Source organism: Plecotus auritus (assembly GCF_963455305.1).
Source record: "Plecotus auritus genome assembly, chromosome: 10".
NCBI lineage: Eukaryota > Metazoa > Chordata > Mammalia > Chiroptera > Vespertilionidae > Plecotus > Plecotus auritus.
The window spans coordinates 10,097,003-10,121,292 of record NC_137785.1 but is presented as its reverse complement, the minus strand read 5'-3'; the positions used below and the strand labels follow the sequence as shown (position 1 = coordinate 10,121,292).

At 49.9% G+C, this 24,290-nt stretch overlaps 1 protein-coding gene across 1 annotated transcript; it reads right to left on the bottom strand.

The window, feature by feature from the left end:
* Positions 1-2,927: 2,927 nt before the first annotated feature.
* LOC308235354 (kallikrein-7-like) lies at positions 2,928-7,277 on the bottom strand (the record flags this gene model as incomplete). Its single annotated transcript, XM_080644103.1, has 5 exons — positions 2,928-3,083; positions 5,225-5,361; positions 6,170-6,417; positions 6,582-6,783; positions 7,205-7,277. The coding sequence occupies 5 exons, from the start codon at positions 7,275-7,277 to the stop codon at positions 2,928-2,930; spliced, it is 816 nt and encodes a 271-aa protein (XP_080500229.1).
* Positions 7,278-24,290: the final 17,013 nt, after the last annotated feature.

The window sequence follows — 24,290 nt, the reverse complement described above, 5'->3', positions numbered from 1 at the left end:
AGGAAACCAAGAGCCCTCCTCTCAAAAAGTCCAGGAGTGCAGGCTCCCAATCCCTCCTTTTTCAGACCCAGAGTCCAGGCCCCCAACCCCTCCTCCCTCAGACCCAGGAGTCCAAGCCTCTATTCCCTCCTCCTTAAGACCCAGGAATACAGGCGTCCAGCCCCTCCTTTCTCAGACCCAGGAGTCCAGGTCCCCAGCCCCTCCTCCCGCAGACCCAGGAGTCCAGGCCCCCAGCCCCTCCTCCCTCAGACCCAGGAGTCCAGGCCCCCAGCCCCTCCTCCCTCAGACCCAGGAGTCCAGGCACCCATTTCCTCCTCCCTCAGACCCAGGATTCCAGGTCCCCAGCCCACTCCTTCACACCTGGGAGGTTTGGTACCCAGACCACTTGTTTTTTTCTTCTTTCTCAGACCCAGAAGTTCAAACCCCAAGGTCACTCATATCTTAGACCTAGGGTCCAGGAACCCAATAACCTACTCTCCCGAACCCTAAATTCTGAACTTCAATCCTGTCTTTCTCAGACACAAAATTGTGGACCCTCCAGTCCCTTCCTAATGCAAACCCAAGAGTTAAAGCCCACAGGCCTCTCCTCACTCAACCCAGGACACTGGTCTCTAAGACACTCCTCTCTCAGACAAGAAGTTCTGGCCCCGATCCCACACATCCCTCAGATCCAAGAGTTCAAGCCGTCAGACCCCTCTTCCCTCAGACACAAGAGTCTAGGCCCCTGGACTCATCCTTTCTCTCCATCAGTGACAATTTAGAAAATATCTGGGTTTTGGGACACCCGCATGCCTCGCTAGCATGGCCAAGGGTGAACCTGAGTGGGGGCGGTGAAGGATTGAGAAAAGACAGACAAGAGAATGAAAGCTGGGTCTCGGTGGGACGCTGTCCTCTCTGATGGAGAGCCAGCAACAGCACCACGGATTACAAGCCGTGTCTTAATTTTATAGCCAGATGCCATGAGGCAAAGTAAGGGCGTGGTCAAGATGTTTACAACATTTCCCTGGGTTTCTATCCTACTCAATTACATGCACCTGACCAAGCTTTGTTTATTTCCAGCCTATATCACTCAGGCACGTGGGGCCACGTGTTCCGACCGTAGGTTTAAACTTACAACTATAGCTCTTGGCTATCATTGTGCTGGGAGGGCTCTGACCTCCAAGCTGGGACTTGCACGTGGCCATCAGACGACTGTGCCCCCTCATTAGTCCGAGGCTTGAACTTGTCCAAACACTGTAGCGGCTCTCCACACACCTGTCCTCCTGAAGCTCCATCCACATTCCCTCTCTCCAGCATGTCACCCCAAATCAATATTCAATCTCAAAAATTTTAAAAAATAACAAAACATGGCAGTCGCATTAACTCTGGCTGGAGATGCCTGGCCACGCCTCTCCGCTCCTAGCAGGAGTGTGCAGGGGGAATTCTTTGCAAGGAGATAGTCTTCTTGTTGAAATTTTTAAAAAGAAAGCGGGGAACTATCTAGGATTGGATACAACGTGCAATGGAGAGATGCGTGTTTCTTTTACAGGTGATGCAGGATGTGTAACGTCTCACATAAATGGTTTAGCAGGTTATTCGGGTAAAAGATAACCATCAGGAGTCTGGGGTCCTCTCCACTCAGTACCAGGGTATTGGTCCCTGCAGCTCCGGAGAGATGATCATCTGACATTTAAAGTTGTACGTGCACTAACCGGTTTGGCTCAGTGGATAGAGCGGCTAGCTGCGGACTCAAGGGTCCCGGTTCGATTCAGGTCAATGGCATGTACGTTGGTTGGGGGCACATCCCCAGTGGGGGTGTACAGAGACAGCTGCTTGATGTTTCTCTCTCATCAATGTTTCTAGCTCTCTATCCCTCTCCCTTCCTCTCTGTAAAAAATCAATAAATTATATTAAAGTTGTTCTTATTCCAGATGAACAAAACCAATGAACAGGTCTCACTCCAGGTAAGATTAACTGACCGATTATGTAGGCATTTCTGTTCTCCATTCCTCCTCCTCCTCCTCCTCCTCCTCCTCCTCCTCCTCCTCCTTTCTCTCTCTCTCTCTCTCTCTCTCTCTCTCTGGATAAGGAAAACCGAGGGCTGGAACATGTAGACGAACACGCCACTGTATCAGTGGGAGCAGGAGGCAGGGTGAGATTTCAAAATCAGTTACATTTTCCTTTCCCACCTCCCTCTGTGAAGGTCTCCTCGCCCCATCCTTGGCTCCTCAGAGGTCCCCACTTGTATTTTTCAGGTTGTAGAGGTGCACAGGCACAGAAAGGGGAACGGAAGGAAGGAGGCACCCCTGACTCCGTCCACAGGCAGTTGGGTACACGCTCTTTATTCTGTGAATGTTTCCTTTTACATAGTGAGTTTCACACACATATATGTGTTTTTTCTTTTTTTCCCCCACCCTCATTTAACATCAGAGAGCATACACACTCAGATATGACACCAACAGTTCTGCATAATTATTATCCTGAGCAGCTTCACGAGTCTCCTGACCTACATCCCTTTGTTGTGGACATAAACCATTGAATAATTTGGGACACGTTCAGCATTTCCACTGCTTTGCTATGACAAATAGTGTTGTGATGAATTCAAACCTTGCCCACATTTCAGATTTAGCAGAATTCCTAGGTCAAAAGTGACGAATGAGACTCTGGATTCCCCTTGCCTCACCTTGTCCTAAAATTGTAGCAGTTTACAGTTCTACTGGAGAACACTGCGGGTCTCCCTGCATCTTCCCCAGCACCGACGTCTTTTGTGCTTTATGTTTAGCTCATAGGTTTTTGCAAATTTTAATTTTTTATTAGAATGTTGTTGACGTTTTCATATGACTTTGAAAAAAATGATAAAGTCAAGTGTGGCTGCAAGTCATGGATGTCTTTATTTCTGGGAAGTTCCTGTTCAGGACATATGGATGGAGGATGAAAGCATGGAGAGATTAGGAATAGGTTTGAATGGTATCATATATCCATTGGCGGTACATGCATAGGCGGGTGTATGTCACTGGGTCAAAGGGTTTTGTACAAGGATAATATCCGGTGGACACCAGACCTTGCAGGGAACCTTGGCAAATCAGCGGGCTTCCGGAGTCACCCTGCAGGGGAGAGAGCAGATTAGCTTTGATTTCAAAATAACCAGCAATGAGGTCCCACAGACGCCATGCTTATCAAGCCTTGATCCTGCCAGAACACAGCCTTCCACCCTGGCCAATGGGAAGAGACTCATTGTCTCTGCGGACCAGTGGCAGAGCAGGAATGAATGCTATCCTAAAGAGGACCAACCAGGTTTTCGGAAGACATTGGCTTGAGCCCTAGTCAATCCTGAGGGTTTGGGGGGGATGAGGCTTCCAGGGTGTCAGAGCCCCATTATTTGTCAAGCCCCTGGGAGAGGAAGCATGACCTCCAGGGAATCCCATGAATTTCCTTACCCAGGGATGGGGGACAGGGTAGTCCTGGAAAGCAGGGGCGGGACCAATGCCCTAATTTACAGGATCTAGTGCAAAATAAAAGCACCGACCACCAGGTTCAAATATATGAAGTTTAAGAAAAGTGCGGGGCTGTCCCGAGTTTGCGACTCTGTGTCCCTGCACACTTTGCAGAATTATGAATCAGGTGCTCAGTGGGGGACAAGTGGGAACCCCCCATTTTTAGGACATTCAACCCTGTCCCATCACCTCTCTTCCTAACACACACCGTTTCACCATCCCTGAAAGCTGAGAGTGCAGACGTGAGCAAAGATGGTGGGAGTACAAAGAGGCAAAGGATGAAAGAGAAAGAAGGATGGAGAGGAGAAGAAAGGGAAGGATGAAGGAGACAGAGAAGCAGGATGTTGGGGGTAGGGAATGAGGCATAGATGGAGAAAATAAAAAAAATTGACAGAGGCAGGAGAGAGAAAAAGTGAGGGAGGGAGGGAGGGAGGGAGGAAGAGATAGAGAGAGAGAGAGAGAGAGAGAGAGACAGAGAGAGACAGAGAGAGAGAGATCCCAAGACAGAGAGAACACAGAGGAAACCAGGAAATGAAATGAGGTGGGAGGACCTAGCCTGTTTTGCTCAGTGGATAGAGCATCAGCCTGCAGACTGAAGGGTCCCAGGGTCCATTCTGGCCAAGGGCACAAGCCTCGATTGTGGGCTCAATTCTCAGTAGTGGGCGTGCAGGAGGCAGCCAATCAATGATTCTCTCTCATCATTGATTTCTATCTCTCTCTCCCTCCCCCTTCCTCTCTGCAATGAATAAAAATATTAAAAATAAAAAGAAATGAGGTGTGAGGAGCGGTGAGGGGAGATGGTTCTGAGAGACAGAGAGGAGGCTACAGAGATGAGGAAGGGGGACAAAGAAAAGGGGCTCATCCTTGCTTCAGAATTAGAACCAGATATACAGATAGAAGAGCAGGACATTAGCCTCAGGCACATGCCAGTGATTGCAACGAACATTTTAAGGCATATTTTAAAAATCAAATTTAATATGAAAAATATCTATGAGGAACCTCGTATTCCAGTTTTGTGTGTGTGTGTTTGTGTGTGTGTGTGTGTGTTTAATTTTTTCTTTATTTCAGAAAGGAAGGGAGAGGGACAGAGAGATAGAATCGTCAATGAGAGAGAATAATTGATCGGCTGCCTCCTGCACGCCCCCTTCCTGGGGATGGAGCCTGCAACCTGGGCATGTGCCCTTGAGTGGAATCCAACCTAGGACCCCTCAGTGCGCAGGCCTATGCTCGATCCACTGAGCCAAACCGGCTAGGGCGGTATTCCAGTTTTAGATAAAGACTGGGTCATTACAGTGCTGTTCCGTACCACATAGAAGCCGAAGCAAACAGGAAATCAGTCCATTCTGGTTGCTTTTTGCTGAAAATGCTGATGTTTTGCTCATCATGGATGATGTTTTAAATATTTCATTGGAATATGATCTATCCTGGTCACTGAGCTTTTGGTGTGCCCTTAACGCTTGTGCTTGTAGCCCAAGCCTCAGTGCCCTCCCCCATAGATCCCAGCCCCATTTCCCACCCCCAGTTTCTATCCTTCAGCTTTGTGCCCACCCCCAAGGCTTCGTAGGCCCCCATGGGTTCCCACCCTGACCCGGGCAGAGAACTGAGGAGAGAGAGAGCCAGGAAAGTGGGACTGTTAAGGTGTGAGGGAAGGCTCAGCACCAGGGTCAGGCCCTGGGACACTGGATGGAGGGGAGACAGGCCTGGGCTGAGAGGAAGCAGGACCCAGGCAGGTGGGGGAGGAGGGGACTCACTTGGCAGCAGTGGGAGTTCCCGTCAGGGGCACCAGCACACATCATGTACTTTTTCAACATGTTAGGATGAAACCACTTGCAATCCGGGTAGGAGAAGACGTCGACATTCGAGCACATGAGCTCTGTTGTATTTCTTCCTGCTGGAGAAGTTAGGGAGGGGGGAGGAGTCAGAGGCTTGGTCCCATGGACCTGTGGGTGCTGATGTAAAAGAATGGGGTCCCTGGACATGGAAGGAGGAGGAGCCAGGTGACCCAATACGATGGTTATGAAAAGGGCCCTATTTCTTGGACTCCCGGGTCGTTGGAAGGAAGGGACTTGTGTCTGAACTCCTGGGGTTGAATGTACTGTGCAGAGTGGCCCCCTTATAGCACACCCGCCCCAAGTCTTAGGGTCCTGGAGTTCAGGCGAAACCAGCTCTGGGGTTACCTTACCTGCATTTGCTCTTATCTGGAACCCCGGAGGCAGCTCAAGCCATATGCCTGCACTCTACCTCCACCCTCATTCCTGAGGCCAGGTCAGCGGGTTGGCCCCAGCAGGGTCTAGCTCCACAAACCCTAGTGGCAGCTCTACCAATGGGAGGAAGAGGAGCTGGCATTGAGGGACACCTCCTGGGTAGAGGGGGCTGGGGACCAGGTCTCCTTTATCTGAGGGAGAAGGCGTCTGAAGGCCAAGACTCCTGGATCTGAGGGTGGAAGCAGCTGAGGGCCTGGACACTTGGCTCTGTGTGAGGTGGTTCCTGGGGTTCTAAACTCCTGGGTCGGAGGGATGGAGGCCTGGGATTCAAGGATTATGGAACTGGGGGAGGTATGTCTGAAGGTCAGGCTTTCTGGGTCTGAGAACGGAGGTGTTGGGGGGTCTGGAACCTTGGGTCTGTCCCCTGTTTCTGCGGCCTGAGGAAGAATGGAGCTGGGACATTGGTGACTGGGGTCACAGAGGCAGCCTCACCTTCATCTGCGGTGGTGATGCCCCAGCCAGAGACAGTACACCTTGTCCCCGGGTCTTTGCAGCTGGACGATAGGTTGATTGTCTTCACCTTGCGTGAGAGCTTAGCCCGGCTGCTCAGCTTCACAAGCATGATGTCATGATCATAGGTGTGGTTGTTATACAGGGGGTGGACGAAGGACTCTGTAGCCCTGATCTTCCGGGCATGCCCACCCACCAGAAGATCACTGCCCATCTGCACAACATACTCGCTTAAAAAAAAAGCAACATTCTAAGGGAGACACTGTGATTGAGAGAGGGGTACAAAGACCCAGAGTTAGGGGGACAGAAGCCCAGAGACAGAGAAAGAGGGAGAGAGATAGGGGGGGGAGAGAGAGAGAGATAAGGACCACCCTGTGGCTCCCCTGTCCCATACCTCATGTGGCAGTGGGCGACAGTGAGAACCCACTGCTGGTTGACCAGCACGCCTGCACAATGGAAGTCACTTTTGTTAAACAGGGCCACTTGCCAGGGATGGGAGCCTCTTGGACATAGAACTCCATTAATAATCCTTTCCCCGGTATCCTGAGCTGGATGGAGACATGGAGAAAGCATGGGTAGCAGGCAGCAGGGGAGGGCTGAGTCCACAGTAGATGAATTCCCAGAGACAGTGATGGAGAGAGACTCACAGACAGAGTGGTGTGGAGAAGGGCAGAGGCAGGCACAGAGCACAGGGCAGAGACAGCTGCAAACGGAGATGGAGAGAGACGGGGTAGCCTGCTCAGAAACCCAGAGCAGCAGCTGGTCTGGAGGCAACCCCAGCTTCTGATGAGAGAGACACGGAGGGCGGGAAGCAGGCTGGACGGCACCCAGAGCCCAGGAGTCAAGAGCGAGCAGGAAGGAAGGGGTCACAGCTCAGGGGTCGCGTCTCCATGGGAGGAGGCTGCTGCAGGGGAGGGTGCTGACTCAGGGCCTCCCTGGAGAGAGAGGGCCCTGGAGAGGGAAGGTGGGAGAAGTGAGGCCCAGGGGTCAGGTCAGGACTCCCAGGCTGGTCCTCACCTTCTTGTCCAGCAGATCCCAGGGCTAAGGACAGCAGTAGGAGCAGCAGGGTTGGGAGAAGGGGACCTGCCATGTGTCCTGTCTGAGCCTCTGTGGCTGCCACAGAGGAAGGGCCTCTTCTGCTGGGGCTGGAAAGACAGAGAGTTCAGGAAGCAGGACTCCTGGTCTCCAGGTCCCTTCTCTTCGCTCAGACCCAGGAGTCCCAGTCTGCCTCCAACTCCTCCCTCAGACTCAGAAGTCCAGGCCAGAGTCACCCTTCCATGCAGACGCACCTAGGGATCAGGCTTTCTGTCCCTCCCCATTTATAATGGAAAGCCTTTCTGTTCTTCCCCATTTATAATTCTATGTCCCAAGTTCCTTTTAGGTAAAAGACCCAAAACTCCAGCCCTCCAGCCCTTTCTTCCCACAATCAGATTTTGGCTCTCTACTGTTCTGCCCTCAAGAGCAAGAGTCGGCTGTCCATCCAGACTCACCTGCCCCACCCTAAATGGGATTACTTCTCACCTGCAGTGGGTCTGGTCTGGTCTTCTCTTCAGCCTGGGTTGGAATTCAGCTTTGTCCAACCCTGTGCAGAGTGGCCCTCTTATAGAACACCTGGCCCACTCCAACTCTCAGGGTCTTGGAGTTCAGGTGACCCCAGCTCTAAGGTTATCTTACCTGCATTTGGTCTTATCTGGAACCAAGGAGGCAGCTCAAGCCATATGCCCGCACTCTACCTCCACCCTCATTCCTGAGGCCAGGTCAGGGGCTTGGCCCCAGCAGGTTCTATCTCCACTATCCCTGGTGGCATCTGCGAAGGGTGTGACCAGCTACTGGCGCTGAGGGGCAGGACTAGGAGTCAAGGACCTACCCGCATGGCTCAGGATGGACTGTGTCCTGGGTCCTCCACTGTGGCCAATTTTCTTGCCTCTGCCCCTCTCAGGGGTGGCCTGGAACTTACACCGTAACTCGAGCAGCTTGTGGGAACTTGTCAGGCTGACTCCCAGACGTGTCTTTGAGCCTGAACCCAACCCTAATATTGGGGTATGAATCTAAAGAGAAGGCTTTCCTAACTCCCCCTACTAAAGATGTACTGTTTTTCACTTATTATACTTTGATTTCTATGCATAGTATGCATATCTAACAAAAATGTCTGAACATTATCTAATGGGACATGTTATTTACTCTATAAAAAGTCTTGACAGCCCTAGCCGGTTTGGCTTAGTGGGTAGAGCGTTGGCCTGCAGACCAAAGGGTCCCGAGTTCGATTCCGGTCAAGGGCCTGTACCTTGGTTGCAGGCTCCTCCCCGGCCCGGCCCCTGATCCGGGCTCATGCAAGACGCAACCAATTGATGTGTCTCTCTCACATTCTTGTTTCTCTCTGTCTTTCCCTCTCTCTTGCACTGTCCCTAAAATCCATGGAAAAATATCCTCGGTTGAGAATTAACCAAAAGACAAAACTTTTGTTAATTTAAAAAATAAATTTTACAAGTCTTGGACAATTGTTTCTCTTACAATGCTTACTCCTTCCTTTATTCTATTGTATAATGTCCTATAGCTTTTTTCTGACTCTTTCATATTGAAGTACCTTTGAATCGCTTTCATTATAATGATGGTGGGATGAATTTCTTCGTATTTTCATCTGCGCTCATTGTATTCATTCATGAATTGTTGTGGAGTGAACGCAAGTGAATGACAACTGGAGTCCAGACCAAATTAAAATTTAGGGAGCTTTCATTAGTTGGCCGGCAGGCCAGCCGGCAGGCAACTGCTCTGCCTTTCTCCACGGAGGGAGTCCAGAGAGCAGCCCCGATCCTTTGTGCAGGACCACTTTTAAGCACATTAACCACATCCTGTTTTTGCAGAGCAAACAATTTAAGACAAAACAGTCTTTCCCAAGCAACGTCAGAGTCATGTCATTGACGACCATGTTATTCACAGGGTCATCCTGTTGTTCAGAAAGCTGACAGTGTTCTATGAAAGAAGGCCTACGTGCTGAGAAGGGGCCATGAGACCCATCTCAAGGCCTGGCCTGATGTCCGCACTGACAACTCCATCTGGGGCATAATCCACTGCATCTCTGGAATGGGAGTAGTAAGGATGTTCAAAAATCCCCTCTCTCTAGCATTCCCCACTGCTTTTATGTACATGAGTCAAATCATTGATTCTTTTGGGTCACTGTTGGCGAGGGAGTTATATTGACCCATGAGGACTATAAGCTTGATAGAATTAATTCTCTGCTGAATAAAATCAGTGGGCCTGTTTATAAGATAAGTGGCCAGGACTAATCTTTAGAGGGTCCGAAGAGTCCTGGACTCTCTATTTTGCCTGGGCTGTCTTAAGCCAGGTATGATGAAGCAACGTCGGGATCCCGTTGACCTTGACTGCTGTGGAGGTGGTCCTTTCCAGGTAGGAGTCAGTCCTTTGTGGCAAATTTCTTTACCCAAACAGAGTCACCAGGGTGGAAAAATGGACCGGATTAGAAGTTGTTATGCTTCTGGACTGCTTTCTGGGTGGACTGTGAGAACTTGAATAAAGATTGGTTATGGATTTCAGTTTTCTAGATTGGGTTTCCATGTAAGCTGTTGAGGGGGCTAGGTCAGGGTTCGGAAGAGTCACTAGAATCTGTAGAGGCCCCACTGGTTTTAGGGCAGCTTCCCGGGCTGCTTCATCTGCAGCCTCATTCCCTCTTGCTTCTGGGGAGTCCCCTTGTCTCACATAGGTAGAGATGGAAAGACTTAATTACATCAGGTAGTGCTATTTGGCCCATCGTCCTTGCCCTGCTCATATCTGTCTAACTGCCATATATATTACCTCAAGGGTCCTGGCTCTGAATTCTTTTAGGAAAAATGGACATTGGTGGGCTCTTCTAGCCACTTTCTGCTGAGGCGGGTCAGAGGTTTCTCTCAGAGCCAAGAGATCCTTGCTGTCTGTCAGAGGGACAATGAGGCCTGGGCACAGAAGGAGGTGGGCTTGTGACCTGGCGGGACAAAGTTGTAACAAATGGTCTGGTGGAAGGGAAAGTAAACCTTTCAGTTTTAATAACTTCTATTGAAATAGAATTTTTCTCCTCAAAATTACCCCCATGTTTATCCAAAGAGCCAAATCTAGACTAATTTATCTATTGTATTTAATTTGGCCTGATTGTTTGCATAAACATAACAAGAATGGTAACTGACTACCTTTGCCGGAATTTCATGATTGACTCTTAATGTGCCCTGTAGGGACAGGAAGCCAAGCCATGCAGCTGCCGTCGGGCCTGCCTTTAGTATCTGCCGAGTTAGGTGAAGTCCTCACCTGCAGTGGCTCTACCCGGGCCCAAATTAAACAACAGAAAGAAATAACAAATACTCTCATGTGTACAGCCAGATGGCACAAAGTAGCTTTCACTTCACACAGACACTCACACTTACGTTTATATACCAGACAGTCTGAGTTTTTGACTTACGCGGCGCCGCCTGCGGCCAGCACTTCCCCATTCCCATCCCATGCCTCCGCTCCCTAGCTTGCTCCTTCCCGCTGTAATTTAATATCTGTAAATCAAAAGCGTTAACGGAGGCTCCATAATCATCCACTCCCCACTTGAATTCCTGAAAAATTTTCAAAAAACCTTGCAGGCAAGTACAGACTGAACATGAAGCCGACTGACCCAGTCTAATGATAGAGACAATTAGACCACAATAACACAGAATAACAAAGACAATAACAACAAACTGAGGATCGCCGGGCACCGTTGTGCACTGTGATCTGGTCTCAGAAGTATCTACCAGTCCCGGGGCTGGGGAACGTCTCTCAGAGATCTCCCCCTGGGTCGGAGAGTCCGGGGACCCCGGTGGGCTCTGGTCATAGGACCAGTGGAAGGCTGGTGATCTCGCTGGGGCCTCCAAATGTTGTGGAGCGAATGCAGGTGAACGACCACTGGAGTCCAGACCCAATTAAAATTTAGGGAGCCTTTATTAGCCGGCTGGCCGGCCAGTCGGTCGGCGACTGCTCTCCCTTTCTCCACGCAGGGAGTCCAGAGAGCAGTCCCGATCCTTTGTGCAGGACCACTTTGAAGCACATTAACCACATCCTGTTTTTGCAGAGCAAACAATTTAAGACAAAACAGTTTTTCCCAAGCAACGTCAGAGTCATGCCATTGACAACCATGTTATTCACAGGGTCATCCTGTTCTTCAGAAAGCTGACAGAGTTCTATGAAATAAGGCCTACGTGCTGGGAAGGGGCCATGAGACCTATCTCAGGCCTGGCCTGATGTCCGCACTGACAACTCTATCTGGGGCATAGTCCATGGCCTCTCTGAAATGAGAGTAGTAAGCATGCTCAAAAATCCCCGCTCTCTAACAGAATTATCTACTGAGCATTTACTCCGAGCCAGAATCTGTTCTGGTCTCTGAGGGCAAAACATCCACAAAACAGCAAAATCCCATCACAAAGCCCCTCATTCCAGTCGGTGGAGACCTTGAGTAAAGAGACAAGGACTTCCCATTTCTGTTTTTTTTTTTTATGTGGCAGTAAGTGCTATGGAGAAAATAAGCCCAGAGGAGGACTAGGGAATTATTTGTTCCCTTTGATGTCAGCAACCCCTTCAGTTATAATATTGGGAAAGGTGGTTGGAAAGACCCCAGGTGAAGAGGACCTTTGGATAAAATCTTGTAGGAGGTGGTAGATGGATTCATGTAGCTACTTGGGATCAGTGATTCCTAGGCAGAGTGAAGGGCAGGTGAGAAGAGGAGGGGGACCTAGAATGTTCTAGCAGGGAAGACTTTTTTATTGGAGCTGAATGAATCAGAGGGAGAAGAGTGGGCAATGGGTTCAGAGGCCTCACAGGATTTGGAAGACACAGGGATTGAGGACCCAGATAGGACTTTGGTATTTGAATTGAGTAACACAGGAACCATTGTCAGATGTCTACTAGACAGCTGATTCCTAACAGTGGAATTGACCGTCACTTCTAACTCAGACACCAAAATATGTTTCATTCCTCAGTGTGAGTCCACTTGTTATCTCAATTCAGATCTTTAATCCAACTCTGCCTCGGTCCCACAAGTTGACCCATCATGGACATTGTTGTTGCCTACCCAACATGCACTCCTTCTGCCATTTGTGAGAACCTTGATTCAGTTTGGACAACCTGCTATGCTCATTGTGAGTATAACTGAGCTCTACCGCACCAAGCATGGGTGGGACCTTTTATGTTGCCCAGGGATTGGTTTATAAATAAACATGTGAAACAATGTTGGCCAATGAAGAGTGAGGGGAAGCCAACTGGACTACTTCAGGGAACTGCTCTCTTCTTTCCAAAGTGTTAGACAGTGTCCCTTCTGGGTGTAAATTCTGGAAGTGAGGTAGCCCTCCTGGAACTGGGGAGGGAAGTGGCCAGGGGAGAAAGCCATAGGTCTGCGGATGGACAAACGGAGAGAAAGTGATGTGGATAGTCAGTGTCTTTAATGAGGTTGCTGAGCTGGTGAATTAATGCTCCGTGGAGCCCCATCATCTCACGTCATTTGCACGTTTCCTTTCTGGTGTAAAGTTTCTGTGTTGCTGTTGCTCCCAATGCCGAAGTAGTTTTCGTAAGACCTCAATGTCATGTGCAGATTTCATTGCAAGTCTAGAATTTGATCCCAAACCATCAATTCCAAATCTAATTGCGAGCTGAATCTCCATGTGCAATCCAAATTAACCAACAAAACTTTCCCTTTCTCCAGGCGTACCTCTTCTAACCATCCCCGATATTTCATTATAGCGCTTAACTGCATATTATGTTTTGTTTTATATGCATTTGCTCATTGTCTATTTCTCCCACCTAGCATGCGACTGCATAGAGATAGGGACTCATACAGTACAGCACCTGGATTCTGTCAGATCCTCATGAGTAGGAGTTGAATTAATGTCCGAAAGTGAATTTACCTTTCTTTATAGCCTGTGAGCCATAGTATTGAGGGGAAAAACATTTATCTGGCACCTTTAAAAGCCAAACGTTATATTATATGCTCACATCTCATTTAATCTTCACAACAGCTTTTAGGGGTTGGGGGGAGGGCTGGATACAATGAACTTTATTTATTTTTAAATATATTTTTGATTTCAGAGAGGAAGCGAGAGGGAAAAAGATAAAACATCCATGATGAGAGCGAATCATTGATTGGCGGCCTCCTGCAGGCCCTCTACTGGGCATCAAGCCTGCAACCCAGGCATGTGCTCTTGACTGGAATCGTACCTGGGACCATTCAGTCCACAGGCAGAAGCTCTATCCACTGAGCCAAACAAGCTAGGGCCAGTGACCTTAACTATGTATGACAGAATAATATCTCAAGGGACAAGTACCAGACTGCCTGTGGATGGAGTCGTGGGAGCCTTCTTCCTTTTCTTTCCTGGTCTGTTCCTGTGCACGTGTACAACCTGAAAAATACGGGTGGGGACCTCTGAGGAGCCAAGGGTGGGGAGAGGAGACCTTCACAGAGGGAGGTGGGAAGGGAAAATGTAACTGATTTTGAACCCCAACTCTGCCTCCTGGCCCCTCTGATACAGTGGCGTGTTTCTGACCATTTCCTAGACCTCAGTTTTCCCCACCCATAAAATGAGAGAGAGAGAGAGAGAGAGAGAGAGAGAGAGAGAGAGAGAGAGAGAGAGAGAGAGAGGAACAGAAATGCCTACTTCACAAATGTGCAAAGGGATGTGAAAGTGGTTCTGAGCATGTCACAGGTGACAAACTAGGAGAGAGGGAGCAGGTTTTCAGAAAGGTCAGTGTTGGCATGCAGACAGGACACAGGAGTACATCGAGGCCCTGACACAAGTGAGCACCCGGCATCTGGAGTGAGAGAGAGAACAGTGGGGGTGGAAACTGGGTTAGGCGGGCCCCTGTTCTCACAGAACTTGGGGAAGGGGCCTCTGGAAGAGGGAAGAGAGGGAGGAATGGCGAGTTCCCTGTGCCTCAGAGCCTGGCAAGGTCTCCAGATCCCTGGTCTCCTGGGCTCACTGGGCAACCGCACTGCAGACCCTGCTGACTGAGGGATTGTCTCCCCAAAGATTCACCCCTCCAACCCATCTTTCTGGATTTTCTCCCACAAGTCCCTTCTGGTCAACATGATCTTTCCTCGTCACATCTGACCCCTCGTTTGAGTCTGCTTTAACCCCCAACTAAGCACCCACATATTGAAGAAATTCTGAAGACACCAATATTCTGCAGAGAGGAAACCAAGAGCCCTCCTCTCAAAAAGTCCAGGAGTGCAGGCTCCCAATCCCTCCTTTTTCAGACCCAGAGTCCAGGCCCCCAACCCCTCCTCCCTCAGACCCAGGAGTCCAAGACTCTAGTCCCTCCTCCTTAAGACCCAGGAATACAGGCGTCCAGCCCCTCCTTTCTCAGACCCAGGAGTCCAGGTCCCCAGCCCCTCCTCCCGCAGACCCAGGAGTCCAGGCCCCCAGCCCCTCCTCCCTCAGACCCAGGAGTCCAGGCCCCCAGCCCCTCCTCCCTCAGACCCAGGAGTCCAGGCACCCATTTCCTCCTCCCTCAGACCCAGGATTCCAGGTCCCCAGCCCACTCCTTCACACCTGGGAGGTTTGGTACCCAGACCATTTTTTTTTTCTTCTTTCTCAGACCCAGAAGTTCAAACCCCAAGGTCACTCATATCTTAGACCTAGGGTCCAGGAACCCAATAACCTACTCTCCCGAACCCTTAATTCTGAACTTCAATCCTTTCTCAGACACAAAATTGTGGACCCTCCAGTCCCTTCCTAATGCAAACCCAAGAGTTAAAGCCCACAGGCCTCTCCTCACTCAACCCAGGACACTGGTCTCTAAGACACTCCTCTCTCAGATAAGAAGTTCTGGCCCCGATACCACACATCCCTCAGACCCAAGAGTTCAAGCCGTCAGACCCCTCTTCCCTCAGACACAAGAGTCTAGGCCCCTGGACTCATCCTTTCTCTCCATCAGTGACAATTTAGAAAATATCTGGGTTTTGGGACACCCGCATGCCTCGCTAGCATGGCCAAGGGTGAACCTGAGTGGGGGCGGTGAAGGATTGAGAAAAGACAGACAAGAGAATGAAAGCTGGGTCTCGGTGGGACGCTGTCCTCTCTGATGGAGAGCCAGCAACAGCACCACGGATTACAAGCCGTGTCTTTATTTTATAGCCAGATGCCATGAGGCAAAGTAAGGGCGTGGTCAAGATGTTTACAACATTTCCCTGGGTTTCTATCCTACTCAATTACATGCACCTGACCAAGCTTTGTTTATTTCCAGCCTATATCACTCAGGCACGTGGGGCCACGTGTTCCGACCGTAGGTTTAAACTTACAACTATAGCTCTTGGCTATCATTGTGCTGGGAGGGCTCTGACCTCCAAGCTGGGACTTGCACGTGGCCATCAGAGGACTGTGCCCCCTCATTAGTTCGAGGCTTGAACTTGTCCAAACACTGTAGCGGCTCTCCACACACCTGTCCTCCTGAAGCTCCATCCACATTCCCTCTCTCCAGCATGCCACCCCAAATCAATATTCAATCTCAAAAATTTTAAAAAATAACAAAACATGGCAGTCGCATTAACTCTGGCTGGAGATGCCTGGCCACGCCTCTCCCCTCCTAACAGGAGTGTGCAGGTGGAATGCCTTGCAAGGAGATAGTCTTCTTGTTGATATTTTTAAAAATAAAGCGGGTAACTATCTAGGATTGGATACAACGTGCAATGGAGAGATGCGTGTTTCTTTTACAGGTGATGCAGGATGTGTAACGTCTCACATAAATGGTTTACCAGGTTATTCGGGTAAAAGATAACCATCAGGAGTCTGGGGTCCTCTCCACTCAGTACCAGGGTATTGGTCCCTGCAGCTCCGGAGAGATGATCATCTGACATTAAAAGTTGTACTTGTACTAACCGGTTTGCTCAGTGGGTAGAGCGGCACCTGCAGACTCAAGGGTCCCGGGTTCGATTCAGGTCAATGGCATGACGTTGGTTGGGGGCACATCCCCAGTGGCGGGAGTGCAGAGGCAGCTGATTGATGTTTCTCTCTCATCAATGTTTCCAGCTCTCTATCCCTCTCCCTTCCTCTCTGTGAAATATCAATAAAATATATTAAAGTTGTTCTTATTCCAGATGAACAAAACCAATGAACAGGTCTCACTCCAGGTAAGATTAACTGACCGATCATGTAGGCATTTCTGTTCTTCATTCCTCCTTCTCCTCCTCCTCCTCCTCCTTCTCCTCCTCCTCCTCCTCCTCCTCCTCCTTCTCCTCCTCCTCCTCTTCCTTCTCTCTCTCTCTCTCTCTCTCTCTCTCTCTCTCTCTCTCTCTCTCTCTCTCTCTGGATGGGGAAAACCGAGGGCTGGAACATGTAGAGGAACACGCCACTGTATCAGTGGGAGCGGGAGGCAGGGTGAGATTTCAAAATCAGTTACATTTTCCTTTCCCACCTCCCTCTGTGAAGGTCTCCTCGCCCCATCCTTGGCTCCTCAGAGGTCCCCACCTGTATTTTTCAGGTTGTAGAGGTGCACAGGCACAGAAAGGGGAACGGAAATAAGGAGGCACCCCTGACTCCATCCACAGGCAGTTGGGTACACGCTCTTTATTCTGTGAATGTTTCCTTTTACATAGTGAGTTTCACACACATATATGTGTTTTTTCTTTTTTCCCCCCAACCCCCATTTAACATCAGAGAGCATACACACTCAGATATGACACCAACAGTTCTGCATAATTATTATCCTGAGCAGCTTCATGAGTCTCCTGACCTACATCCCTTTGTTGTGGACATAAACCATTGAATAATTTGGGACACGTTCAGCATTTCCACTGCTTTCCTATGACAAATAGTGTTGTGATGAATTCAAACCTTGCCCACATTTCAGATTTAGCAGAATTCCTAGGTCAAAAGTGACGAATGAGACTCTGGATTCACCTTGCCTCACCTTGTCCTAAAAATTGTAGCAGTTTACAGTTCTACTGGAGAACACTGCGGGTCTCCCTGCATCTTCCCCAGCACCGACGTCTTTTGTGCTTTATGTTTAGCTCATAGGTTTTTGTAAATTTTAATTTTTTATTAGAATGTTGTTGACGTTTTCATATGACTTTGAAAAAAAATGATAAAGTCAAGTGTGGCTGCAAGTCATGGATGTCTTTATTTCTGGGAAGTTCCTGTTCAGGGCATAGGGATGGAGGATGAAAGCATGGAGAGATTAGGAATAGGTTTGAATGGTATCATATATCCATTGGCGGTACATGCATAGGCGGGTGTATATCACTGGCTCAAAGGGTTTTGTACAAGGATAATATCCGGTGGACACCAGGCCTTGCAGGGTACCTTGGCAAATCAGCGGGCTTCCGGAGTCACCCTGCAGGGGAGAGAGCAGATTAGCTTTGATTTCAAAATAACCAGCAATGAGGTCCCACAGACGCCATGCTTATCAAGCCTTGATCCTGCCAGAACACAGCCTTCCACCCTGGCCAATGGGAAGAGACTCATTGTCTCTGCGGACCAATGGCAGAGCAGGAATGAATGCTATCCTGGAGAGGACCAACTAGGTTTTCGGAAGACATTGGCTTGAGCCCTAGTCAATTTTTGGGGGGGGTGGAGGAGGGAGGAGGGGCGGGGGGGGACTTCCAGGGTGTCAGAGCCCCATTATTTGTCAAGCCCCTGGGAGAGGAAGCATGACCTCCAGGGAATCCCATGCATTTCCTTACCCAGGGATGGGGACAGGGTAGTCCTGGAAAGCAGGGGCGGGACCAATGCCCTAATTTACAGGATCTAGTGCAAAATAAAAGTACCGACCACCAGGTTCAAATATATGAAGTTTAAGAAAAGCGAGTGCGTTAAACGAAGTGCGGGGCTGTCCCGAGTTTGCGACTCTGTGTCCCTGCACACTTTGCAGAATTATGAATCAGGCCCTCAGTGGGGGACAAGTGGGAACCCCTCATTTTTAGGACATTCAACCCTGTCCCATCACCTCTCTTCCTAACACACACCGTTTCACCACCCCTGAAAGCTGAGAGTGCAGACGTGAGCTAAGATGGTGGGAGTACAAAGAGGCAAAGGATGAAAGAGAAAGAAGGATGGAGAGGAGAAGAAAGGAAGGATGAAGGAAACAGAGAAGCAGGATGTTGGGGGTAGGGAATGAAGCATAGATGGAGAAAATAAAAAAAAATTGACAGAGGCAGGAGAGAGAGGAAGTGAGGGAGGGAGGGAGGGAGGGAGGAAGAGAGAGAAAAAGAGAGAGAGAGAGAGAGAGAGGGAGAGAGAGAGAGAGAGAGATCGCAACACAGAGAGAACACAGAGGAAACCAGGAAATGAAATGAGGTGGGAGGACCTAGCCTGTTTGGCTCAGTGGATAGAGCATCGACCTGCAGACTGAAGGGTCCCAGGTTGCATTCTGCCCAAGGGCACATGCCTGGATTTTGGGCTCAATTCCCAGTAGGGGGCGTGCAGGAGGCAGCCAATCAATGATTCTCTCTCATCATTGATGTTTCTATCTCTCTCTCACTCCCCCTTCCTCTCTGCAATCAATAAAAATATTAAAAATAAAAGAAATGAGGTGTGAGGAGCGGTGAGGGGAGATGGTTCTGAGAGACAGAGAGGAGGTTACAGAGATGAGGAAGGGGGACAGAGAGGAGGGGCTCATCCTTGCTTCAGAATTAGAACCAGATACACAGATAGAAGAGCAGGACATTAGCCTCAGGCACATGCCAGTGATTACAATGAACATTTTAAGGCATATTTTAAAAATCAAATTTAATATGAAAAATATCTATGAGGAACCTCGCATTCCAGTTGTGTGTGTGTGTGTGTGTGTGTGTGTGTGTGTGTGTGTGTGTGTGTTTAATTTTTTCTTTATTTCAGAAAGGAAGGGAGAGGGACAGAGAGATAGAATCGTCAATGAGAGACAATAATTGATCGGCTGCTTCCTGCACGCCCCCTTCCTGGGGATGGAGCCTGCAACCTGGGCATGTGCCCTTGAGTGGAATCCAACCTAGGACCCCTCAGTGCCCAGGCCTACCCTCGATCCACTGAGCCAAACCGGCTAGGGCGGTATTCCAGTTTTAGATAAAGACTGGGTCATTACAGTGCTGTTCCGAACCACATAGAAGCCGAAGCAAACAGGAAATCCAGTCCATTCTGGTTGCTTTTTGCTGAAAATGCTGATGTTTTGCTCATCATGGATGATGTTTTAAATATTTCATTGGAATATGATCTATCCTGGTCACTGAGCTTTTGCTGTGCCCTTAAAGCTTGTGCTTGTAGCCCAAGCCTCAGTGCCCTCCCCCATAGATCCCAGTCCCATTTCCCACCCCCAGTTTCTATCCTTCAGCTTTGTGCCCACCCCCAAGGCCACGCAGGCTCCCATGGGCTCCCACCCTGACCCGGGCAGAGAACTGAGGAGAGAGAGAGCCAGGAAAGTGGGACTGGTAAGGTGTGAGGGAAGGCTCAGCACCAGGGTCAGGCCCTGGTACAGTGGATTGAGGGGAGACAGGCCTGGGCTGAGAGGAAGCAGGACCCAGGGCAGGTGGGGGAGGAGGGGACTCACTTGGCAGGAGTTGGAGTTCCCATCAGGGGCACCAGCACACATCATGTACTTTTTCAACATGGTAGGATGAAACCACTTGCAATCCGGGTAGGAGAAGACATCGACATTTGAGCACATGAGCTCTTTTGTATTTCTTCCTGCTGGAGAAGTTAGGGAGGGGGGAGGAGTCAGAGGCTTGGTCCCATGGACCTGTGGGTGCTGATGTAAAGAATTGGGTCCCTGGACATGGAAGGAGGAGGAGCCAGGTGACCCAATACGGTGGTTATGAAAAGGGTCCTATTTCTTGGACTCCGGGGTCGTTGGAAGGAAGGGACTTGTGTCTGAACTCCTGGGGTTGAATGTACTGTGCAGAGTGGCCCCCTTATAGCACATCCGCCCCAAGTCTTAGGGTCCTGGAGTTCAGGCAAACCCAGCTCTGGGGTTACCTTACCTGCATTTGCTCTTTTCTGGAACCCCAGAGGCAGCTCAAGCCATATGCCCGCACTCTACCTCCACCCTCATTCCTGAGGCCAGGTCAGCGGGTTGGCCCCAGCAGGTACTAGCTCCACCATCCCTAGTGGCAGCTCTACCAATGGAAGGAAGAGGAGCTGGCACTGAGGGACACCTCCTGGGTAGGGGGGGGGGGCAGTGGACCAGGTGTCCTTTGTCTGAGGGAGAAGGCATCTGAAGGCCAAGACTCCTGGATCTGAGGGTGGAAGCAGCTGAGGGCCTGGACACTTGGCTCTGTGTGAGGTGGTTCCTGGGGTTCTAAACTCCTGGGTCGGAGGGATGCAGGCCAGGGATCCAAGGATTATGGAACTGGGGGAGGTATGTCTGAAGGTTAGGCTTTCTGGGTCTGAGAACGGAGGTGTTGGGGGGTCTGGAACCTTGGGTCTGTCCCCTGTTTGTGCGGCCTGAGGAAGAAGGGAGCTGGGACCTTGGTGACTGGGGTCACAGAGGCAGCCTCACCTTCATCCGTGGTGGTGATGCCCCAGCCAGAGACAGTACAGCTTGTCCCAGGGTCTTTGCAGCTTAACGATAGGTTGATTGTCTTCACCTTGCGTGAGAGCTTAGCCCGGCTGCTCAGCTTCACAAGCATGATGTCATGATCATAGGTGTTGTTGTCATACAGGGGGTGGATGAAGGACTCTGTAGCCCTCATCTTCCGGGCATGCCCACCCACCAGAAGATCACTGCCCATCTGCACACCATACTCGCTTAAAAAAAAATGCAACATTCAAAGGGAGACACTGTGATTGAGAGTGGGGTACAAAGACCCAGAGTTAGGGGGACAGAAGCCCAGAGACAGACAGACAGAGAGAGAGAGAGAGAGAGAGAGAGAGAGAGAGAGAGAGAGAGAGAGATAAGGACCAACCTGTGGCTCCCCTGTCCCATACCTCATGTGGCAGTGGGCGACAGTGAGAACCCACTGCTGGTTGACCAGCACGCCTGCACAATGGAATTCACTTTTGTTAAACAGGGCCACTTGCCAGGGATGGGAGCCTCTTGGACATAGAACTCCATTAATAATCCTTTCACCGGTATCCTGGGCTGGATGGAGACATGGAGAAAGCATGGGTAGCAGGCAGCACGGGAGGGCTGAGTCCACAGTAGATGAATTCCCAGAGACAGTGATGGAGAGAGACTCACAGACAGAGTGGTGTGGAGAAGGGCAGAGGCAGGCACGGAGCACAGGGCAGAGACAGCTGCAGACAGAGATGGAGAGAGACGGGGGCAGTCTGCTCAGAAACCCAGAGCAGCAGCTGGTCTGGAGGCAACTCCAGCTTCTGATGAGAGAGACATGGAGGGCGGGAAGCAGGCTGGAGGGCACCCAGAGCCCAGAAGTCAGGAGCGAGCAGGAAGGAAGGGGTCACAGCTCAGGGGTCGCGTCTCCATGGGAGGAGGCTGCTGCAGGGGAGGGTCCTGACTCAGGGCTTCTTTGGAGAGAGAGGGCCCTGGAGAGGGAAGGTGGGAGAAAGTGAGGCCCAGGGGTCAGGTCAGGACTCCCAGGCTGGTCCTCACCTTCTTGTCCAGCAGATCCCAGGGCTAAGGACAGCAGTAGGAGCAGCAGGGTTGGGAGAATTTGACCTGCCATGTGTCCTGTCTGAGCCTCTGTGGCTGCCACAGAGGAAGGCCCTCTTCTGCTGGGGCTGGAAAGACAGAGAGTTCAGGAAGCAGGACTCCTGGTCTCCAGGTCCCTTCTCTTCGCTCAGACCCAGGAGTCCCAGTCTGCCCCCACCTCCTCCCTCAGACTCAGAAGTCCTGGCCAGAGTCACCCTTCCATGCAGACGCACCTAGGGATCAGGCTTTCTGTCCCTCCCCATCTATAATGGAAAGCCTTTCTGTTCTTCCCCATTTATAATTCTATGTCCCAAGTTCCTTTTAGGTAAAAGACCCAAAACTCCAGCCCTCCAGCCCCTTCTTCCCACAAACAGATTTTGGCCCTCTACTGCTCTGCCCTCAAGAGCAAGAGTCGGCTGTCCATCCAGACTCACCTGCCCCACCCTAAATGGGATTTCTTCTCACCTGCAGTGGGTCTGGTTTGGTCTGCTCTTCAGCCTGGGTTGGAATTCAGCTGTGTCCAGCCCTGTGTAGAGTGGCCCTCTTATAGAACACCTGCCCCACTCCAACTCTCAGGGTCTTGGAGTTCAGGTGACCCCAGCTCTAGGGTTATCTTACCTGCATTTGGTCTTATCTGGAACCACGGAGGCAGCTAAAGCCAAATGCCCGCATTCTGCCTCCACCCTCATTCCTGAGGCCAGGTCAGGGGCTTGGCCCCAGCAGGTTCTATCTCCACTATCCCTGGTGGCAGCTACGAAGGGTGTGACCAGCTACTGGCGCTGAGGGGCAGGACTAGGAGTCAAGGACCTAACCGCATGGCTCAGGATGGACTGTGTCCTGGGTCCTCCACTGTGACCAATTTTCTTGCCTCTGCCCCTCTCGGGGGTGGCCTGAAACTTACATCGTAACTCTGAGCAGCTTGTGGGAACTTGTCAGGCTGACTCCCAGACGTGTCTTTGAGCCAGAACCCGACCCTAATATTGGGGTATGAATCTAAAGAGAAGGCTTTCCTAACTCCCCCTACTAAAGATGTACTGTTTTTCACTTATTATACTTTGATTTCTATGCATAGTATGCATATCTAACAAAAATGTCTGAACTTTATCTAATGGGACATGTTATTTGCTCTATAAAAAGTCTTGAACAGCCCTAGCCGGTTTGGCTTAGTGGGTAGAGCGTTGGCCTGCAGACCAAAGGGTCCCGAGTTCAATTCCGGTCAAGGGCATGTACCTTGGTTGCAGGCTCCTCCGGGCCCGGCCCCTGATCGGGGCTCCTGCAGGACGCAACCAATTGATGTGTCTCTCTCACATTCTTGTTTCTCTCTGTCTTTCCCTCTCTCTTGCACTGTCCCTAAAAATCCATGGAAAAATATCCTCGGTTGAGAATTAACCAAAAGACAAAACTTTTGTTAATTTAAAAAATAAATTTTACAAGTCTTGGACAATTGTTTCTCTTAGAATGCTTACTCCTTCCTTGATTCTATTGTATAATGTCCTATAGCTTTATTCTGACTCTTTCACATTGAAGTACCTTTGAATCGCTTTCATTATAATGATGGTGGGATGAATTTCTTCGTATTTTCATCTGCGCTCATTGTATTCATTCATGAATTGTTGTGGAGTGAACGCAAGTGAATGACAACTGGAGTCCAGACCAAATTAAAATTTAGGGAGCTTTCATTAGTTGGCCGGCAGGCCAGCCGGCAGGCTACTGCTCTGCCTTTCTCCACGGAGGGAGTCCAGAGAGCAGCCCCGATCCTTTGTGCAGGACCACTTTTAAGCACATTAACCACATCCTGTTTTTGCAGAGCAAACAATTTAAGACAAAACAGTCTTTCCCAAGCAACGTCAGAGTCATGTCATTGACGACCATGTTATTCACAGGGTCATCCTGTTGTTCAGAAAGCTGACAGTGTTCTATGAAAGAAGGCCTACGTGCTGAGAAGGGGCCATGAGACCCATCTCAAGGCCTGGCCTGATGTCCGCACTGACAACTCCATCTGGGGCATAATCCACTGCATCTCTGGAATGGGAGTAGTAAGGATGTTCAAAAATCCCCTCTCTCTAGCATTCCCCACTGCTTTTATGTACATGAGTCAAATCATTGATTCTTTTGGGTCACTGTTGGCGAGGGAGTTATATTGACCCATGAGGACTATAAGCTTGATAGAATTAATTCTCTGCTGAATAAAATCAGTGGGCCTGTTTATAAGATAAGTGGCCAGGACTAATCTTTAGAGGGTCCGAAGAGTCCTGGACTCTCTATTTTGCCTGGGCTGTCTTAAGCCAGGTATGATGAAGCAACGTCGGGATCCCGTTGACCTTGACTGCTGTGGAGGTGGTCCTTTCCAGGTAGGAGTCAGTCCTTTGTGGCAAATTTCTTTACCCAAACAGAGTCACCAGGGTGGAAAAATGGACCGGATTAGAAGTTGTTATGCTTCTGGACTGCTTTCTGGGTGGACTGTGAGAACTTGAATAAAGATTGGTTATGGATTTCAGTTTTCTAGATTGGGTTTCCATGTAAGCTGGTGAGGGGGCTAGGTCAGGGTTCG